At 36.4% G+C, this 21,360-nt stretch overlaps 1 protein-coding gene across 1 annotated transcript in view; it reads left to right on the top strand.

Moving 5' to 3' along the window:
- Nucleotides 1–4,897, top strand: part of LOC109850786 (squamosa promoter-binding-like protein 9) — a 23,879-nt gene extending 18,982 nt beyond the window's left edge. Inside the window, 3 exon segments of the mRNA XM_020420859.1 lie at nucleotides 919–1,096; nucleotides 3,559–4,113; nucleotides 4,476–4,897. Coding sequence (XP_020276448.1) covers nucleotides 919–1,096; nucleotides 3,559–4,113; nucleotides 4,476–4,766 — 1,024 coding nt within the window. The 3' untranslated portion in view covers nucleotides 4,767–4,897.

The following is a 21,360-nucleotide window of genomic DNA, read 5'->3' as shown; positions in this document are numbered from 1 at the left end:
GATTTAGTGCTCATTCGAGAAGACAAGCTATCATTGTTAGTATGTACTTGTATATTGCAAGGCGCAGTACACAGGTCACAGGTAACAAGAAAATGAGGCGTTAACAATCTGCCGCTTAATTGCTTTGGGGGAAGCTGCCAAGGCCAAGCCTTCCAGCAGACACTTCAAAAAGCTGATCTGAGTATGATTCTTCATTAGGTAAAGGCACTTTATACTGACTGCTGGTGCATTCCCATGCTCTCATAACTACTCCTAAGGGCATTTTCGTGCATGAGGAATTGGGTTAAAATGTTACCACTTACAAGGTTTCTCTTGAGAGTTGAGACTGAGCATGATGATTGATGTGTTAAACATACTAAATCAATTTCATACGGCTTTCCTCACATTCTATATTAGCATATCAATCAAAAGGAAGGCAGAAAGGAGATTCTGTTATTATTTTCTTTTTCCCTTATTTTTCTATCTTTTTTGTTTTTTCATTTTGTCACAAATAGTTGTTTTTTGTGGAAATCCTCATTTGGACTTCGACTATTCGCATATGTTCTCTCTTAACTAGCTAACCATCTCTCACACTTGTAACATTAGCTAAAAGTGTTCTTCCTGTCACACTTCTATTTTACTGTCAGATCGCATACGAGAAGTTCTTCTTAAACTGGATCACTGTGACGATTGGACATTTCATGAACAATAAATTTTCAGGCTTCATGTTCTATTAAACACAGCTAACAAACCTGTATTCTGAAAGAAGAAGTTTCAATTGTCAAATCACGTGTTTACGTATTTTTCTTATAGAGGGTATATTCGATGATTTTACATTTTGTGATCAATAGCTTTCATGCTTTGTTCTCTATTAACTATAAGTACTTAACTTGTCCGTCTGGAGAACAATAAAGTTTAGCTTTGTGTCTGGTCTTGCAGGTTTCTTGTGTCCTTTGTTGGAAAATATGTGGTTTTCGATTCTTGCTGTCCCATATCTCATGGGAAAATCCTGCCTTATGATGGAAATGAGAATTCTTGCCAAGAATCCGATCATGAAATGTTCAGGATTCGTATAGGTCAGACAAATTCAAGAATATTTGGTCCTGCTTTTATTGAGGTTTGTTATAACACATTTTGGTGCTCTTTACTACTTCTGAGTTTTGTGTTTTGCTTTAAGTTCTGGTTTCAGTTTAATTTTGTAGAGTAACTTTTAATGTTATCATGATGTTCTGTAATTAATGTTTCACAATATTGCAAGGCCTAAAGAATAGATGAGGTAATTGAGTCCCATAAAGTGTAAATTAAGGTAAGCCACCAGGCTGTATAAATCTGATACTTAGATGTATTATTCATGTTAACTTCAGCAAGTAGATTGGAGAACATGTGCAACTACAAGAAGATATTATATGTGACATGTTCAACTGAATAAGCTGTTGGTTTATGGGTCCAAATATTGGTAGATATTTCATGTAAACATTTAATATAAGTGTGTTTTAAATTGTCATTTAATCATTAGTGAACAATCCATTATGCTGGGTTGGTTTGAGCTGATTGTAATCGTCATTGCCATTCTGTTGGGCATCGGTATCATGGTGAGCTAACAAGGACAAGCACTATAGCGGTTGAGAACAAGATCCATCTAGGAGGACGATGATGGAGGAATGAGAGGAATGGGTGGGTGTTAACAAGGGGGAAAAAACAAGGATGGAGATCATGGAGGCGGTTATAAGCCAAAGGAAGATGAAATGCTGAGAAATCGCAGATGTCTCTACAATGTTAAATGGTTCTCTTTCTTAACTTCTATATAATTCATTTGTTTCTTATGATCGCTACTGAGGTGGTTCAAGCATGTGATACACATTAAGAAGCACTAGTTTTCAAACTTGATTAATAAATTATGAGAAATTTGATTATGGGAATGAATATTGACGGAGGGGCTGCTTCTAGGTTTTGCTTGGTGGTCTAGCTCTGAGGCATTGACTCTTCTAAAGGAAACTGTAGCAATATGGCATACATATCAGGCATTAATACTCGCAGATAATCACATGATACAAATTGGATATTTTCCATGTGAATAAACCAAGGTTATCGATAGCGGATAACATCGTGTAGCGGTGATGCATCGCTGATGCTATTTCGGGCTATTGCGGCAAAATAGCAGTAAAAAGTGCAAAGTCAAATAGCAGTCTAATTTAGATATGTATAAATACTAAAAAAAAAAATTAAAGAAAAATCTAAGAAATCTAAAAGTACATATTGGATGATTTAAAGAGATCCTAAACATGAAATAGATATGTAACCATCACGTAATACCGAAGATGACTGGAGGAGTCAAAAAGTCGTCTTTGAGAAGAAGAGCTTAGCGGTGACAGGACTGTCTTAAGAGAAGCTCACGATGGAGGTGAGAGGAAGTATCAAGATAAGTGCCAGAGGCTATGAGAGGTGGCGGGAGTATGCTGAAAATCACAGGAGACGGCGGAATGCAATGATCAATGGTTGAGTTTAATTTTAAAAAAGTAAGCCTCAAACCGTTTTTAAATAGCAGTCAAAAAGTAAATTTCGAATGCAATCGTTCACTATTTACCGTTATGACACATTATTGGCTGCTTTTGCGAACAAACATATTCCGTAATATGTCACCGTTATTGCGCGATAGCGTAGTGGGCGATAGCATCGCGGGAAGGGACCGCTAACGCTATTAGCGCCGCTATTTACCGCTATTTATAACAGTGGAATAAACACATATAAAGTTTATATTGTATGTATACCCAATGCTTATAATTATATAAAGTAGTGTATAATACGGGCTGGGCTTCCATTTTGTGTGTTTCAGGCTTTCATTTGGTATTGTAATTGAATTTATGTATGGCTTTGTATTACTAATGAACTTATTCATAAATTTATGATGAATTCGTAGCTGGTCCACTGCTGTACTGTAAATTTCTCAGTACGTTTGTGTCTATGCATACACGATTATACACAAATACGCGTATGCATATACACAAACATACTTGGATGCCTAATGTGCGAAGTTTATTTTGTTCTTTCCAACCTCGTGGTTGCATTCACACTCGTCTGCTTATGTTAAAATGCCAACCGGTTACAACTGTTTAACTTTATGTCTAACATCAGAGATACACCTCTTGATTGCTTCAATGCTTTTCCATTCTGCCGCCTTGCCTCATATAGTAAACTCAATTTGTCTCGTGTAATTGGCTAAAAGGGTAAGTATGTTACATGATATTGTCAAATTTCTGGTTTTTTGCTTGGAAGTCATTCTTTGTTTACATTCTGAGTATCTTCAATCTCTTTTTGAACTTTGGTCTTCTCCAATCCCTCAATTTAAAATTTCTTGATAATGTTCCTCAAGGTATGAAAATATTGTGTACACGTACTTACTGGTTCTCCAAGGCATAGCTATGCAATAACACCAGCATCTACCTAAGTTCATGCCATTCAAATGACTAGAACACTTCTGTGGTATTTAGATTGGACATTGAAAATGTAATAATAGCTCGTTAAATTGAATGTTCTTAATTTCATTGAGATATTATAGACCGGTGGACTTTTCCTTTGTAGGTTGAGAATGAATCTGGAATTTCAAATTTCATTCCTATCCTTATAGGCAACAAGCATATATGTTCAGAACTAGGGCGGATGCAAGCAGTACTCAATGGATCTCTTGTGGAAAGTGTAACATCACAAATTGATATTTCTTGTCCTAATCCTAGCTATTGTGAGCTGTTTGTAGCAAAACAAACAGCAATATCGGAACTGCTTCTGGATATTGGATGGTTGCTCAAGGAGCCTTGTAAAGGTGCGAGTGAAGCTGTCTCCAATTCAACAAATCTTCAGAGGTTAACTTGCTTATTGAAGATTTCTGTTGAGAATGAGCTTGTCAATGTCCTGGAAGTAATAATGAATTATTTGGATGTTATGATTGGTACTGCGGGGATTCAGGATTCAGAATGCATAATGCCTGAAGACGATTTACAGTTACTTCAAGGATATGTAGACCGTGCTAAAGAAATTATTAATCAGAGGGCTCTACATTATGCGAGATCGGGGGTAGATACCAATTGGATGCAGAGGGATAGTATGCCTCTAAGCTGTTCTGTCAGTGCAAAGATTCAGGTACAATTAGATTCTCATATTTTCTTTAAAAAGAAAAAATTTTAGTTGGGAGTTTTTTATGAGCTATTGCAATGTTAATGAGATAAATGTTCATTTAGTTATCGGTTTTTACTATATGAATTTTTTAATTCTAGTAGCAGGAAAATATGTCTCATAGGAGTGAGAAGGTTTTAGCCTTTTATTTTCATAACTATTTCAAATCAATTGCAAAGAATCGAGATTGGTTTACTACTCTCAGCTAGGATATGTTGATGTTTCTGCTTCTAAATTTTATTAACAAACTTGAATTTAGTATATGAAACTTACCTGTCCATTCATTAACTTTTCCTGGAGGCTATTTGTAACTCGTCGATATATCCCAGGATGGCGAGGCAAATAATGGAGATTGTTCATGCTCAAATGAAAATATTCCGTTTATGGATAAATCAATGGGGAACAGAAAATACCGCTACGCAAATCAACCAATTGATTGGCATCAAAAATTTTGGACAGACAGTTTTCCTTGCACAATCACAGGTACACGCCTCGTTTTATTTGCAACGGTTAGTGTGGTTATGTGCTTGAGTGCATGTGTTATGCTTCTCCATCCTATAAAACCTGGAGACATTGCTGTCTCTATTAGAAGGTGCTTGTTCAGGTACCCCTTTCCTTAGAAAATGAGCAGGTGATGTTTTTTGTTTTCTTATTGTTTGTATCTTATGTACATTTTTGTTGGTGTATTATAGCATTTGGTTGTGAGAATAGTTGATCGAGTTTTTAAGTAATAATATTCCTTTTCCTTATATTGGGATAACGAAGTTGGAGATGTGATATGGCTCTAAAAGTTTATAGTTTTTGGTGTTACGGTTAGAACACATGTATTATTGGGTGGCACTAGGGGCACACCCTCAACCACACCTCCAACCACACTCCTTCTCTTATTTGCTACAGTGTACCGGGCCCCATATGAGATTTTAAATTTTTAAAATCTCATGTGGGGCCCGGTGTACTGTAGCAAATGAGAGAGGGGGTGTGCCCCTATCATTTTCCTGTATTATTAGCTTGGTTTGGTGTAGTTTTGATGCATTTTTCCCACTGATTGGACTGATATGGAATGTTAGTTGCCACTACAACTGATGGACAAATAATTTTTTTGATGGAGAAAGCTATGCTCCCATAGAAGTTGTTGGCAATCGTGGGGAAATGAAGCGTCTACTGTATTTTATCCAGTATTTAGCAATTCAGAGGATAGCTGCAGGCCAACTTTTTCATTCTGCGCTTCAGCTACTTTCTTCTAAAGTATCTGTTTACTTCATTAATCAAGTACTACTATTTTTTGTCTTCTTCCTTCCCAGGAACCTGAATCAATATCTACTTAAAGAAAAGTACTGCATGTTACGGATATATTATCCACGTGCTTTCGAACTAGTAATCTTGCAATACATACAAGATTTATTGAAAACCATAATTTTGAAGAAAAAGGAAATATGGGATGCCGACGTGATGAATTTATGTATTTATATATTGACATTCTGATAGTGGAAGTGAATAAAAATCCTAGGCGGGATTTTTTTGGGTCTTTGCTCCAAGAAGATATTTGAAGGCATGGAACCTCTTCGAAATGATAGTACTTCAAATCAGTGTTGTAAAAAACAAATGAGTGTTGTAAAAAACGGCATGGGCGGCCGCCTAGACGGAGGCGGTGCTTAGGGCGTGCAAAAATGCCCTGAACGGTCATGTTTAGGTGTTGGGAGCGCCAAGGCGGTAGTCCAAGGCTAAGCGGGCCGCTTACGCAGCCCACCCCACAATTAAAAGAAAAAAAAGGTCTCGACGCTAAAAAACCCAAATCCAAAACCTAAACCCCAAAACCAAAATCCAGGAACTAAAGTAAAACTAGCTCTAATCCAATCACCCGACTTCGCCACGAACATCAATCTCGTCTTTGATCCTGGGAGCTCGTCTTCGATCTCGTCGAGCGATCCTGGGAGCTCGTCGAGCTCGTCTTCGATCCTGGGAGCTCGTCTTCGATCTCAACCTCCGAGCTCGTCTTCAACCTGGGAGCTCGTCTTCGATCTCGTCGAAGTTACTCGTCGTCGTTCTCATCTTTGACTTCTAGCTCGTCTTCAACCTGGGAGTCAGCTCGTCTTCGATCTCAACCTCCGAGCTCGTCTTCAACCTGGGAGCTCGTCTTCGATCTCGTCAAAGTTACTCGTCGTCGTTCTCATCTCTGACTTCTAGCTCGTCTTCAACCTGGGAGTCAGCTTCATCTCTGTAAGACTGTAAGTAGGACTAAAGTAAATGGTCTTTAAATATAAATAATATTTAAGTTTAATTGTTTAAGTTTAATTGTTTAATTGTTTAAGTTTAGTTTGAAGTTTAATTTTAAGTTAATATTAAGTTTATAAGTAATTCTTGTTGTTATAAGCAAAACAATTTTGGTTGTACAGTTCTTTAAGTGCTCATTGGAGTATTTCAGAGATTAATATTAAGTTTGGTTGTACAGTTTAATTTGAAGTTCAATTTGAAGTTTATAAGTTAATAATAAGTTTAATTGAGTAGCCAACAGGACTGTTGCTATAGTTTCTCATGATCAATAAAATTATGCTCCCTACATTTGGCTTTGTCATGTTCATTCTCTGCATTTGTTCAAAGATTACAACTATACATACAGAGTTTTTTTCAAAGATTACAATTGTACATTTGGTTTTGTCATGTTCATTCTCTGCATTTGTTCAAAGATTAACTTAATATAATAAGGCCCTTGAGAAACAACATATTGAAACACAACAGTAGTAATAGTTGTAGGCTTGCAGCAATAAGGAATGAAGTTGCAGTTTTTGACCTACAAAATAGAACAATAATAAGTAGCAGTTTTTGAAGTTGCAGCAATAACGAATGAAGTTGCAATTTTTGATCTACAAAAAATAAGTCAACAATAAGGGAAATTACACATGTGAGTTCTTGTTTTGAGATTCTGTCTAAGAATTACACATTGAACCTGTTTGACTGTCTTTTTGCTGATATTTTGGAACCTAAACTTCTAGTTATTGGATATTATATACCTTGCCATTTAGTATGTATGCATCTTTGATTGACTATTATAGTTTGGATAGCATATGTGTTGGCATTTTTGTATTTATGCATTGTTGATTGAGTATATATATATATTTATCTTCAAGTATCACAAGTAAAAAAAAGAAAAAGAAAAAAAGCACAAAAACCGTTTAGACGCCCGCCTAGGCGTCTAAACGTTGGGCGCCAAGTCCGGCGCCTAGGGGTGCCCAACGTTTAATATTGTAACATTGCTTCAAATATTAATCTTCTATTGTGAGGATTTTCTAATGACTGGTCCATCTAAGCTGCCCATTATGTTATACTTTTTTTCAAGGAAATATGTGGATGTTTTAGAATTTATATTGAAATACACCAACAAAACTAGTATGTTATATGCATCAATTTCTATGCAACTGACAGCCAGAATTATATATATATGAATAACGAGAAATCTCAAGCTTAAATTTGATCTAGCTAGCTTAAAATCAACCCGTAACTTCTCTTATGCGCAATGGACGCTCTACTTTCGTAATTACAAATCAACCATACCAGAGAATTATACGAATTACGACCATAACAAACGACTGTGCTTCCTCAGTTTTCATTTTTCGCTTTTCACTTTTCATATGCGTGCACTTCCATCCTTCATTTTTGAGTTCTCTTTCTTTGTTTTTCCTTGCTGTTTTTGTAGCTTTCAATGAATTCTAGTTAATTTGGCTTTTATGAGGCGACATATGTAATGCTTAGGGCGTATGTTTAAAAACGTGAAGGAGATGGAAGTAATTTTCCTATACACATTCTATGTCTCAAAAATAAATAAATAGACAAGTTTATGGCCTAGAAAGTGAATTATCCATTGCTCATTATGCAGTTGTGACCTTATCTCAATCAACCATGTACTCTTCCCCCTCTATTCATGCTCTCATTTCGCGACAAATGCCGGCTAATCACCCTTCATCCAAACCTGTTCTATATATATGCTCTTTTTTATTAAAGGACCAAGTCCAGCATAATTATTTCTGTCAACCTTAACTAACTCATCCAAAAACTATAGCAATCTATACCTTAACAATGTTCTCCATGACGCTAAGTTTGATCATTCCCAATGATAAGAGAAACCCTCTACACTCAACTGTACTAGTACTGATAATGAACCACCCACCTTACTAATTACCTCACTAATCAGTCATTTCACTTTCTAATTAATTCTTAACCTCAAACGGCCGGCTCGTAATCTCAGTTACGTACACCTCTTTCACTTAGTTCTTTACAAGCTTATTACTACGTCGGCAGTCACGTACTCATCTCTCTTTCATCTCGTCCTTATGTATTCTCACATCTTACGAGAGCTCTCTATACAAAACTAATTAGTGCTTGTATTCAAATATTACCACTTTAGAAGATTTAATTACTAGTCTTTAGTAAGATGCTGAGCAAAATAACAACTTATCACCCTCCTTTTTTTTTTGGCCCTCAAAGGTGAAGGTTACTTCTAACAGGAAACTAAAACTCCCAACCAATGATATTCGACGAGGGCATTTGCGTCCACCCAAAATTTCATCCCTTACCAAAATAACCCCCCGCCCCTATCATGATCTCTCGTCAAAACGCCCTAAAATCACATTGAATCCCGACCCTCCGTATTCGGGACGAGCGTGGCATTTCCGTTACTAACAGAAGCTGGAGCGCACCTGACACTTGCTTAACGTGCTTTCTTAAGTCCCACAAAACCATGGCTACTCTTATCTCTTAATTTGACGCAAAAATCACTTGTAAAAAATGCATTTAATCTAACAAATTCAACTGATATATTTTAGTACTGTATAATACAATAAATTCGGCCCGTAAGAAAATGTCTATTTTTTTAGTGCTCTTCTTTTTCATTTCAGAACTCGAAGAGGGATTCTAGGGCTTCTGCGAGAGGAAAAGATATAATCTCTTCGACCGTCTGTCATTTTTGTCTAGAGTTTGAGTTAGCAGATGCATTGTTGTTGTCGTGTTTTTTTCAAGTGATTTTTGAGTAATATGAAGAGATTAAGGAGTAGTTAGGGTTTTGTGGAGACTTAAGATAGATTGTATTGGTATGATTTCGTACATTTTTGCATAATAACCAACAAAGTTTTGTATTTACATTTAAATCATCTTTTTTATAGGAAATAAAATAAAGAAATACATAGAAGGCTATATACAAAAACATCCGAGAGGCGGGAATTGGTAATAATAATTTCACAAATCATATAAAATTAAATGTAAAATTTCTCAAACTGTCTCAAAACTTCTATGTTTCTCTAGTGAGTTGCCGAATGGATCGCGGGTCATTTCTTTTCTCACGAGCTCCTCGCAGGTACCGTTTCACTTCTGTTCCCTCCTCCTCCTTGCAGGGTATTTTACATATCTACCCCCAAATACAACTTGTTTACAACCTTACGCAAATATGTTTGATAAGCAATTCTCCTAATGCAAATCCTATGAAGTGTTTCGAATAGGATTTATACTCAAGATCTCCCACAATGACTGAATTAATTAATATACCTCTAATTATGCGAATTAATCTATTGTTTTGCCATGCATAATTCTAAAAAGAGAATGATTGAGAGAAGTGTTGGGGAATTTTACTCTCCCCGCCTACTACAATATGCGCAACTCCGAAGCCAACACACAATCAACAAGATATAAAACGACCACAATCAAGAAAAAAGAACATCGGGATTTATGTGGACCTACGTCCACGGGGCAACAATACGAGAAATTCACTATGTATCAGAGAGAATTACAAGAGGAACCACTCAACCCTCATCTCTCAATCTCTCAACCTCACATACATAATTAATTCTCATATTCTCTCCAAAGCCCACTCCTTGTAATCTTTTGCACGGATAAAGATCACGAAACCCTCGCCTCTCGCATAATATTCTTGAATCAGGCTACGCCCTCTGCTAACCATTGATTACAAAAATATTGGTTCTCTCTCTACTACATCTTCTCTCTACTCTCTTCTTCTTAGTTTTTCCTCCAACAATAGAAGAATATATATAGGAAAACCAAAACCCTATCTCTAGCCTAACTTTCTAATTAGAATATGATTCAAACTTCTAATCATGATGGAACCCAAACTTCTAATCATGATAGATCTCTAACCCTATCTAATTCTCATGAAGTTCTACAAAGAATTAAAGACACAATCCCAACAATCTCCACCTTGGATTTGATTCTGAAACTCCCTTGAAGATATATCATCGTCGTCTTGAAACTTTGCCTCTCTCGCTAGAGTCTTCTATTTCTTTCGCACTTCAAATCGAAGTAGACACAGTCCTAATCAGAACACATGCACTCCAACTACTGGTTGTCTCGTGACCCTCGCTATCATCTGCTTCACAGTGGCGCCTCCACCTCTCTTATGTGCACCAAGAGATCTTCGCCACCTCTGACAATAAAAGCAAATCAATCATGCTTATCCTCCCAACTTGAGCCTGACAATAGCCTCCCCTTAGTTGTTGTCCTTATGCTCCACCTGCATCGCTAGTCTCGAATCATATCGGTGCACCTTTCCTACTCCACACTACGAGCCGGATGCCTCTATCTCCTCCATCACTTGGCTTGGACCGAATATATGAGTGTTCATCGTCTTCAAGTCCAATGCCACCATCTCCATTACCTTGCGTGTCACTCGGTCGTGCCAGCTTGCAAGCTCCACCTAATCTGGCACTGTCCTCCTCTAGTCTGCACACTAACCAACTCATGCTCCTTATCTGCCATCAGATTTGTCTTGCCGTTGAATAACGGAATATCAAACTTCAGACCCGAAGAAGTCATCATTCTCTAACCACGATCAAAATTCAAATTAGTCACTGTAGAGATTGAATTTGATAAAACCGACTTCAAAAACGATCTCAGCACGTCAAAACGGATCACCAAAATCCGCTTCTAAATCCTCGATCAAAAGACAAATCAATCTCAACCGTTGGATCTGTGTGAACAGTACACACCGCATTGCTACAGTGTTCCTGCTATAGTTCTCAGCTGCTACAGTGTGCCGCTGCTACAATTTTTTTATTTTTATTTTTATTTTTATTTTTCTTTTCATCTTGATTCTTGTAACGCCGATCTTCAATCTTACACGACGTCGTCTTCTATCTTGCAAATTCGCTCCTGGATCCATCACCATCATCATAGCTCTGATACTACTTGTTGGAGAATTTCACTCTCCCCGTCTACTACAATATGCGCAACTCTGAAGCCAACACACAATCAACAAGATATAAAATGACCACAATCAAGAAAAAAGAACACAGGGATTTACTAGGTTCGGTCGACCAACTTCGACCTACGCCCACGTGGAAACAATACGAGAAATTCACTATGTATCAGGGAGAACTACAAGAGGAACTACTCAACTCTCGTCTCAATCTCTCAACCTCACATACATAATCAATTCTCATATTCTCTCCAAAGCCAACTCTTTTTAATCTTTTGCACGGATAAAGATCACGAAACCCTCGCCTCTCGTACAATATTCTTGAATAAGGCTACGTCCTCTGCTAACCCTAGATTACAAGAATATTGGCTCTCTCTCTCTCTCTACTACATCTTCTCTCTACTCTCTTCTTCTTAGTTTTTCCTCCAACAATAGAAGAATATATATAGGAAAATCAAAACCCTATCTCTAGCCTAACTTCCTAATTAGAATATGATTCAGACTCCTAATCATGATGGAACCCAAACTCCTAATCATGATAGATCTCTAACCCTATCTAATTCTCTTGAAGTTCTACAAAGAATCAAAGACACAATCCAACAAGAAGATATTTGCTAAGTTACCTTTCCCTATATCCCCTCTCCCTCACTTCCTCTCATCTAACTATAAATTAAATAAAATTAATTAACTTAAACTAATAGTAAGTCTCATGACAAAAAAAACTCCTTAAACTTCGAGAAATACTATTAACAAAGTTTAAGAGTTAGATGAAATATTTGATCACCTGTCATTTTTCAATGTTTCTTTAAAAGTTTTGCAAATTTTAGTGATTCTAAATGTGGACAAGTATAAATGTATCTTGTCTCGCTCCAAAATGTATCTTGCCTTTGACTTGTCACCTTGGATTATATCATCTCATTTTTATCCGTGGTAAATCTTAGCCTTTGATTGACTTAGTCGTTAATAAAGTAGCAAAAGCTTATATTCTCGTGCTTAAGAATAAACTGTAACGTTTATTTGTAATTGCATTATGAATACGTTTTTTTATTCTTTTAGTAGCAAAAGCTTATGAACATAAACATTCTCATTGGCTTTGGGATGTTAAAAATTAAGATTCAATTTGTAAGCATCATCTTAGTCATAGCATCATATATTATACAAATGGATTGTGGCATAGTTGTGTGATTTCCTAGATTCCTCCTTAAACTGTTGTACAGTTCCAGTAAATCGTTTCCAGTACATTTGCGAACCGATTAATATAAATTTTTAGTTATAATCATTTATAGAGACAACCACGGATGTACAACCACCTCACAAAAAAGGCAAGGATTAATCGTGGTTCGGCAAGATGCCTACATCCACAACCGGCAAGATCCACAATCCACTATTTATCAAGAGGTTACAATGAAGACAGAGAAGATTAGAAACTCTAATCTCTCTCCCTTACAAAGCCAAAACAAATATTAATTTTTCTTGTCAAAGATACATAATGAAACCCCAGACAATTTTTATTTATAGCCTCCCTCAAATTCTAGTTAAACTAGCTAAACAACTCCCCAATCCGAATCCAAATTGGAGTCCAACTAGCCAAACAATTCCCCAATCCGGATCCAAACAAGAGTCCAACTAGCCAAACAACTCCCCAATCTGGATCCAAATAGGAGTTCAACTAGCCAAACAACTCCCCAATCCGAATCAAAACAGGACTCGAAAACACGTCCAAATCATGTGGGACCCATCAGTGTGTTCAGATTTTGTAGTCGACAGAGAGGTCTGGCAATTTTTGGCTCAATATGAGCCACCGGTGGGTGGCTTTCAATAGAGCCAACTTCACAAATTTCCACCTTGGCGAAATTGGTAAGCCACCAATAGTCTTCATCAGCCAAGTAACATCTGATCTCTTCAACAACCATCGTCATCAAATCGCCCCGAAGGGCCTCAACACCGAAGAACATTGATCAAGTTGAGACAGTGCTCAAACTTGACTATTGGAACAACCTTTGTCAACAAGTCTGCCGGGTTCTATAGTGTCAATCTTCGTCAGTTGAATCTTGCCACTCTCAATTATCTCACGGATAAAATGAAATCGTACGTCAATATGCTTGGTGCGAGTATGATGGACTTGATTCTTTGCAAGATGAATTGCACTTTGACTGTCGCAGTGCACTTCAACAACCTCTTGAGATATACTCAAGTCACCAACCAAGCCATGTATCCACACTACTTCCTTAATCATCTCTGTTACTACCATGTACTCTGCCTCTGTAGTAGACAATGCTACAATAGACTATAACATAGAACTCCAACTGATCGGATCGTCGGCAAGAACAAAACGATACTCACGAGTGGACCAACACCTGTCCAAATCACCCACATAGTCCGAATCCATGAACCCTCTCACATGCGACTCTCCAGTCTTTGAATAAACTAAACTGACATCTAACCATCCTTGAAGATACCGTAAAATATACCTGACATCCTGCCAGTGCTGTTTACCCATATTTCCATATACCGACTAACCAAGCTGACCGTATGTGCAAGATTTGAATGTTTTAAGTGAGGAGCCAATGGAGTACTAACTTGCTTCGAGTTTTGCATCCCAAAACGAGCCAACACCTTCTCCACATACCGCCTTTGAGAAAGGCACAATCCCCCTTCTTCCTATCTCGAACAATCTCTATCCCAAGTATCTTCTTCACAGGACCCAAATCTTTCATCTCAAACTCAAAACTCAACTTCTTCTTCAGCTTGTTGACTTCCACCATACTATGTGAGACAATAAGATATCATCAACATAGAGCAAAAAATAGATGAAAGAACCACCAACTTGCCTAAAGTACACACAATGATCAAGCTCACTCCGTGTAAACTTCTACAGTATCATAAATGTGTCAAACCTCTTAAACCATTACGGCGGTTGTTTTAATCCATACAATGATTTCTTCAGTTTGCACACATAATCCTCCTTACCATCAACTGTAAATCCACTGGGATGTGACATATAAATGTCCTCCTCCAAATCTACATGCAAGAATGCAGTATTGACATCTAATTGCTCGAGCTCCATGTCATACTGGGCAACCATCACTAAAAGGGCCCAGATAGAGGTGTGCTTCACGACCGGAGAGAAAACTTTATTATAGTCAACACTTTCTAGTTGTGCATACCCTTTTGCCACCAATCTTGCCTTGTACCGTACACCTGTACTTCCACCGGAGCTTGGAAAACCATCCTTCACCGTATAGACCCACTTGCACCCAATCGGCTTCTTCCCATTTGGTTCTTCCACCAAATCATGGTTTTTTATGAAGGGACTCCATCTCCTCCCTCATAGCCGTCATCCACTTCTTGCTACGATCACCTCTCATAGCCTCATTGTAGGTAACAGGCTCATCTCCATACACAGATATAGCATAGGTTGCCATATCCTCAAAACCGTAACTAACTGGTGCCTTCCCCGCATTGGGTCTTTGCTCTCTATCACTTGCCAAGGACGGTTATTGTTGTTGCTGAATAGGCCCCTCATTTGGAACCTCCAATTCTACTTTTGCCTCATCATTAGACATTGGTGGAGTTGTGAATTCTACCTCCAAAAAATCTTCACCACTTCCACCCAACCTGATTCCCTCCGAACTGGTGTTTCCAACCGAACTAATGTCTCCCACATCTACACTCTTTGAGTTTAGCATGGCTGACTCATTGAATGTCACGTCTTGACTGATTACACATTTCTTTCACTCAGGACACCATAATCTGTATCCCTTCACACTATTTTGATAACCCAAAAATATACCCTTTCGGGCTCTCACACCAATCTTATCTTCCTGAACGTGAAAATAAGCAAGGCAACCAAAGATTTTCAAATGAGTGTAATCAAAGGGAGTACCAGACCATACTTCAATAGGTGTCTTCGAATCAATGGATATATTCGATGAATGATTCACGAGATAGCACGCCGTGTTTATGCCTCAGCCCATAAACACTTGTCCAAACAAGAATTTGATAGCATGCACCATGCTCTCTCTAGTAGGGTGTGATTCATATGCTCCGCTACTCATTTTGCTGAGGAGTTCGCACTACTGTGAAATTCTTGACAATGCCTTGCTCCCTACAATACTCTTCCAATGGATCAAAGGTGTACTCACCCCCATTATCTAACCAAATCTGCTTGACAACTCTGCTAGTCTGCTTCTCGATCATTGTCTTTCATCTAATAAACAAATCAGTGACTTTAGATTTCTCCTTCATGGTGTACAACCAAACTCTCCGCAAGAAGTCATCGATAAATATCACGAACCACCTAGCTTCACTCAAAGACTTAACTTTGCTTAGACCCCAAACATCCGAATGAATGTAATCCAACGTACCCTTAGTGCGATGCTCCGAAGTACCAAACTTCACCCTGCACTACTTCCCAAAGACACAATGCTCACAGAAGTCAAGCTTTGATATCTTCTCACCGTCAAGTAGGTCATGTCTGCTGAGAATGGTCATACCCTTCTCACTCATATGCCCAAGGTGCATATGCCACAATCAATTAGATATTAAATCAGATTCCTTGACTTGGGATACTGCAACAGCTACTATAATCACCTTTCCCTCAAGGAAATATAGATTACCATGTCGTTTACCTATCATCATCACCTTGTCTTCGTGAAGAACTTTTAGAATCCATTATCCCCTACAAACCTATAGTCACTAGACTCCAAAGTTCCCATAGAAACCAGTCTCTTTCGCAAAGCTGGAACATGCCTTACTTCTGTCAGAGTTCTCACCACCCCATCAAATATCTAAACTCGAACTGTGCCTACCCCAACCGTCTTGCAAGTAACATCATTACCCATCAAGACGTTTCCATCTTCAACTGGTCTGTAGGTAGAAAACCACTCCTTGTAAGGACACATATGGTAGGATGTGCCCGAGTCTAACAACCAGCCGTCTAATAAATAATTGTGTGAAGTACTTGTTAGACCCTAGAGGGGGGGGAGGATGATTAGGGTCTTATGCTAATCTAATCTGATTTTATACCAATTAAAGCTAATTAACAAATTATTCTTGCAAGATAGATATACAATATGTTACAAGTAAGAATAGACAATATGAACTAATAAAATATATCCTAGCAATGAGATATACTATGAGATATATACAAGGATATACAAATTAACACAAGGGTAAAATAAACATAAACAAAACAAGAGTGATAGTGTGCAAATAAACAATGCAAACACACAATATGATCACGGAGTTCGGACCTTCCGTCCTACGTCTCCGCTCCCCACTCCCGGGAAGAAATCCACTATCATAACCGGGTTTTCTACGCTCACCCGAATAACGTTTACACCTCACAATGTCGGTTTTCTAATTTACCAAAAACTCTACAACTAACACACTCTTGTAATCCTACTATACACCCTCTCAAGTGTTGAACTAGACGTGTCTCCCTCAAGTGCTCGGATACAACCTCTTCCTAGGTTCGTCAACCGACACCACTCCTCTTGGGATGATCCCCGACTCTCGCCACACACTTCTCTCGGTGTACAAGTGTGTTACAAAGTGTATCCTCACAATTAGGCACAATACAATAAATGTTTGTTCTCTACTATAGATGAGAACACAATGAAAGCTCACACTCAATTGTTACAACTCTCACCAACCCAAATATACTATGTATGAAAATACAATAAGCTCAAGTGGGTGTGTGTATACAATGAGTGAAATAAAATCTAACTCAAATTGTAAACTAGCAATAATAAGAATATGAAAATCAATAATAAAATTGCTAGAGAAAAGAGTTAGAAAACTTCTCTATAAACTCAAAGGAGAGGATGAATAAGATTGAGAATGAATCCCTCAATTTGCAATGTAAGCTTCCTCCTTTGTAAACAAAAACCAAACTTAAAACAAACTGTAAAACCCTCTTAAACTTGTTTAAAACTTTCTCCAATACTTCTAAGTAGAAGAGGGGTTGAGGGGTTTTCATAGGAAGAGAAACCAACAGATAAAACCCCAAACAAAACAACAAAAATCCTAAAAAATCAGGAATACGATTCTGTACCTAATATAGCCGTTGGGCTATCGGCGGTCGATCGTGAAATTCTCGCGGTCGACCGTGAGACACTTTTGAACCTGAGAAAACTTCCAGAGAGTTCGACGGTCGACCGTGGCGGTCAACCATGGGAATTTACAGCTTGACGGTCGACCGTGGCGGTCGACCGCGAAATTTTCTGCTGCCTCCTGAGGGAAAAACAAAGGCGCGGTCGACCGTAAACTAACATATGAGAAAACAGGTTTGAAAGTTAATTTTCTGATTTTAAAACCCTGTTTAAAATATCAAATAAATTCAAAAAATGTAAAACTTTGGGAAATGATTGTAGACATGATAATACACATGCTATAAAAACTAGTTTTTAAAAAGGACCACCCAAATGCAAAATATCATTATTTTACAAATATGTTCAAAAACATGAAAACCTAAAAATTGATATTTTGATATTTTGACTTAAACAACATAACATGAAAACCTAAAAATTGATATTTTGATATTTTGACTTAAACAACATTTTGAAACCTTATGAAATGATTGTATAGTTTGACTTAAACAACATTTTGAAACCTTATGAAATGATTGTATAGACTTGATAAAAGATATAAAATATTATTATAAAGTCTATAACATAGAAATACAATATTTTCATAAATATGCATATTCTATGCAATTATTCTTAAACACAATATAATATGAAACAAATAAAAATGTGAAAAGCTATGTTTGTTGTTTCATATCTATGTAGCTAAACCAAAACATATATGTATATATATATATAACTATATATATATAATATAAAAAAACCAAAACGTGTATGTGTGTATATGATTGAGCTTAAAGTACTAACACACATAATATAAACCTAAACTAAATATACCCAAGCTTGTGATCTTCAATGAAGCTCTATCTTGGTACACTCGCGGATGAAGCTTGAACTTGAATCTTTAACTTGAATTACAAGGCTTCAACCACTATTCCACCAATCTCTATTGGATATGATCGTGAATGCGCGATTCCATCCATCCTCCAACTTATTGTTTGCCTAGAATAAATATAAAACACAAACACTAGATAAACAATATTAGATATAAATTATTTGTAAATCATCATCAAAATAAGAAGACTAACAATCTCCCCCTTTTTGATGATGACAAACAATTTACAAAAAGGATATATGCATGAAAGGAAATGAATATACAAAGTATAATATATCATGCATATAAACAAGAAAGAATATACTCATAATATTTCTCCCCCTTTGACAACATCAAAAAGGGGAAGACAAAAGAATGAAGAGAGCGAAAGCTCCCCCTATCAATATGCATGAGTGAGTATAACACAAAAAAATATAGGGATTGCTCCCCCTATCAAAATGCCATATGAATGTATGAAATGAATGCTAAGGCATACATATGTGAGAAAGCATAGATTAAAATCATGCTAAACATAACTCACATACAAAAAAGATAATGAGAATACATATAAATATGTTAATATGAAAGAAGTGTCTTATTACACAATTTTAAAAACATAGTGTATAAAAATAGATTTATGAAATCAAAAGATAGAACATGAGAATCACACAAAAAGTTTTCAAATCAACCAAATGAAATCATAAATCAAAGTGTAAATCCAAAAACAATGTTTGATCAATAAAGAAAACTTTCTTTGTAGGACTTGATCAAACCACTCATAGAATACATTATAAAGCATATTTGAAATTTGAATCATCTATTTGTGCTTATATAATGAATTCAAAAGAACAAAGCAAAACAAAATTTTCATAGTTCAAAAATAAGATTACAAAACATACAAGAATCATGAACTATGGAAAAAACCATCTTTAAAAGTATAAAGCCAAATCATCATTGATTTTCAAAAATCAAGAGAGGCAACTATATCTAGCTCTTGAGCTAGTAACAACCCATATAAACATTTAAACATCCGGTAAACATGATTTGGGAATAAACACCCAATAAACCTGGAGGTTATATAAATACAAACCTCTTATCAAAACAAAACCAATAATCATGAAAACAAAAAAGTTTGACCAATAAAAGGAATTGTTTTCATAAAAGTTTAAAATACATTTTTCAAAACCAAGAAAAAGAAAAATAAAAATACTAAAATTCTTGGCTTAAAAATTATTTTGGCACCCAAGTATTCTTGGTGCCGGTTTGTTTAGTGACATGACCCCTATCATTAAAGCTCAAATCCCTAGGGTTATGAACCCTCTTGGACACATATGATACACTAACACGGTCAAAATAATATTCATTCAAATGACCATTCCGATTGTAATTTGTGCAATGAAAGAGATCCATTTGTTTTTGTGAACCATTTGTTCGTGCACGAGTAACATTTGCAAACATAGATGATATTTTAAGATTATTCTACAAATGTGAAATATTTTGAAACAATGTTGGTCTACTTAAAATATTTTACGATTTAGAAACTTTTCGCAAATCAAAACAAATTAAACTTAGCTAAGTGACAAACTCTACCATAAAAATCACAATGATACACATTAGCATGCTTATGATGAACAATGGGTGCATGTGTATGTACATGTGATGAAGAGACTTGATGAGATGCACAAGGAGCATTGACATATTTATATTTGTGTGCATCATAGCAAAATTTAGCTAAATGGCCTTTACGACCACAAATAAAGCACTTGTAAACTTTGCTATACAAGTGTGCATAGTGTGTAGGTGATTTATAAGTCATAGCACTAGATTTAGCACACTTATCCATAAGTTTCTTATGATTATCAATGCATGTGTTAAAAGTTGAATCTAAGCATGATATACGGTTTTTCACAAGATTCAATTTATTATTGATCACAACATCATTAATAATAAAAGTAGAGCATGTATGGTTATTCTTAAAAGAATCAAATTCATTTCTAATGCATTCTACTTCTAGCATGGCATCTTTATTAGCATGAGTTAAGCAAGAAATGGATGAAGTCAATTTTTCATTTTTCAATTTTAACATATCATCAATTTCTTTAAGAGCAACATTTTCTTGAGAAATGATATCAAAATTAGAGGCTAGCTTTTCATGATCGGATTTAAACTAACATGCTTGCTTTTGAGATCAATAAAATTATTTTGCAATTTAGTGTAGGCATGCGATAATTTCTCATATGCACAAGCGAGTTCATCAATAGATAAATCATTATCGGAATCAGAATCACTTACTACACAAGAATTATTCTCTTATGGCCGTGTGCATGATGCTCCACATGAACTTGAAGAAGAATCCTCCAAAGCTTATCGGATTGCCTCCAAGTCCCCTTGACGTGCTTCAATAAATTTTCAAAGTTTATAAGCACTATCAAAATGAACAAATTTGTTAGAAAAGGATGAGTCAAAAGCATTAAGCAAAAATTCTAACAAAAACTTGTTCATTGTAAACATTTTATTATCATGATCGCTCCACTTGGATTTCTCTAATGTGGGCACAATGTAAGTACAATCAATAACTTCCCATAAGTCAATATTTCTAGATTCAACAAATATTTTAAATTTAGAGCACCATTGAGCATAAGAGAAATTCCTATATTTTGGAGCAATATTTGGATTATAGCTAAACGAAATACATTCATATTCATAATATATATGTGAATATATGCAAGCAAGACAAATGCAATCATAACTAGATTAGCACAAGAACAATAACTTGGATCTTTAACTCAAGGCGATTAGACATTTAAATCAAAGAGTATCAAGCTCTGATACCAATTGTTAGACCCTAGAGAGGGGGGGGGGGGGGGGTGGGGGGGGGGGGGGGGTGATTAGGGTCTTATGCTAATCTAATCTGATTTTATGCCAATTAAAGCTAACTAACAAATTATTCTTGCAAGATAGATATATAATATGTTACAAGCAAGAATAAGCAATATGAACTAATGAAATATATCCTAGCAATGAGATATACTATGAGATATATGCAAGGATATACA

Source organism: Asparagus officinalis, chromosome 7 (genome assembly GCF_001876935.1).
Source record: "Asparagus officinalis chromosome 7, Aspof.V1, whole genome shotgun sequence".
NCBI classification, from domain to species: Eukaryota; Viridiplantae; Streptophyta; class Magnoliopsida; order Asparagales; family Asparagaceae; genus Asparagus; species Asparagus officinalis.
The sequence above is the reverse complement of the archived record's forward strand: the minus strand, read 5'-3'. Positions and strand labels throughout refer to the sequence as shown.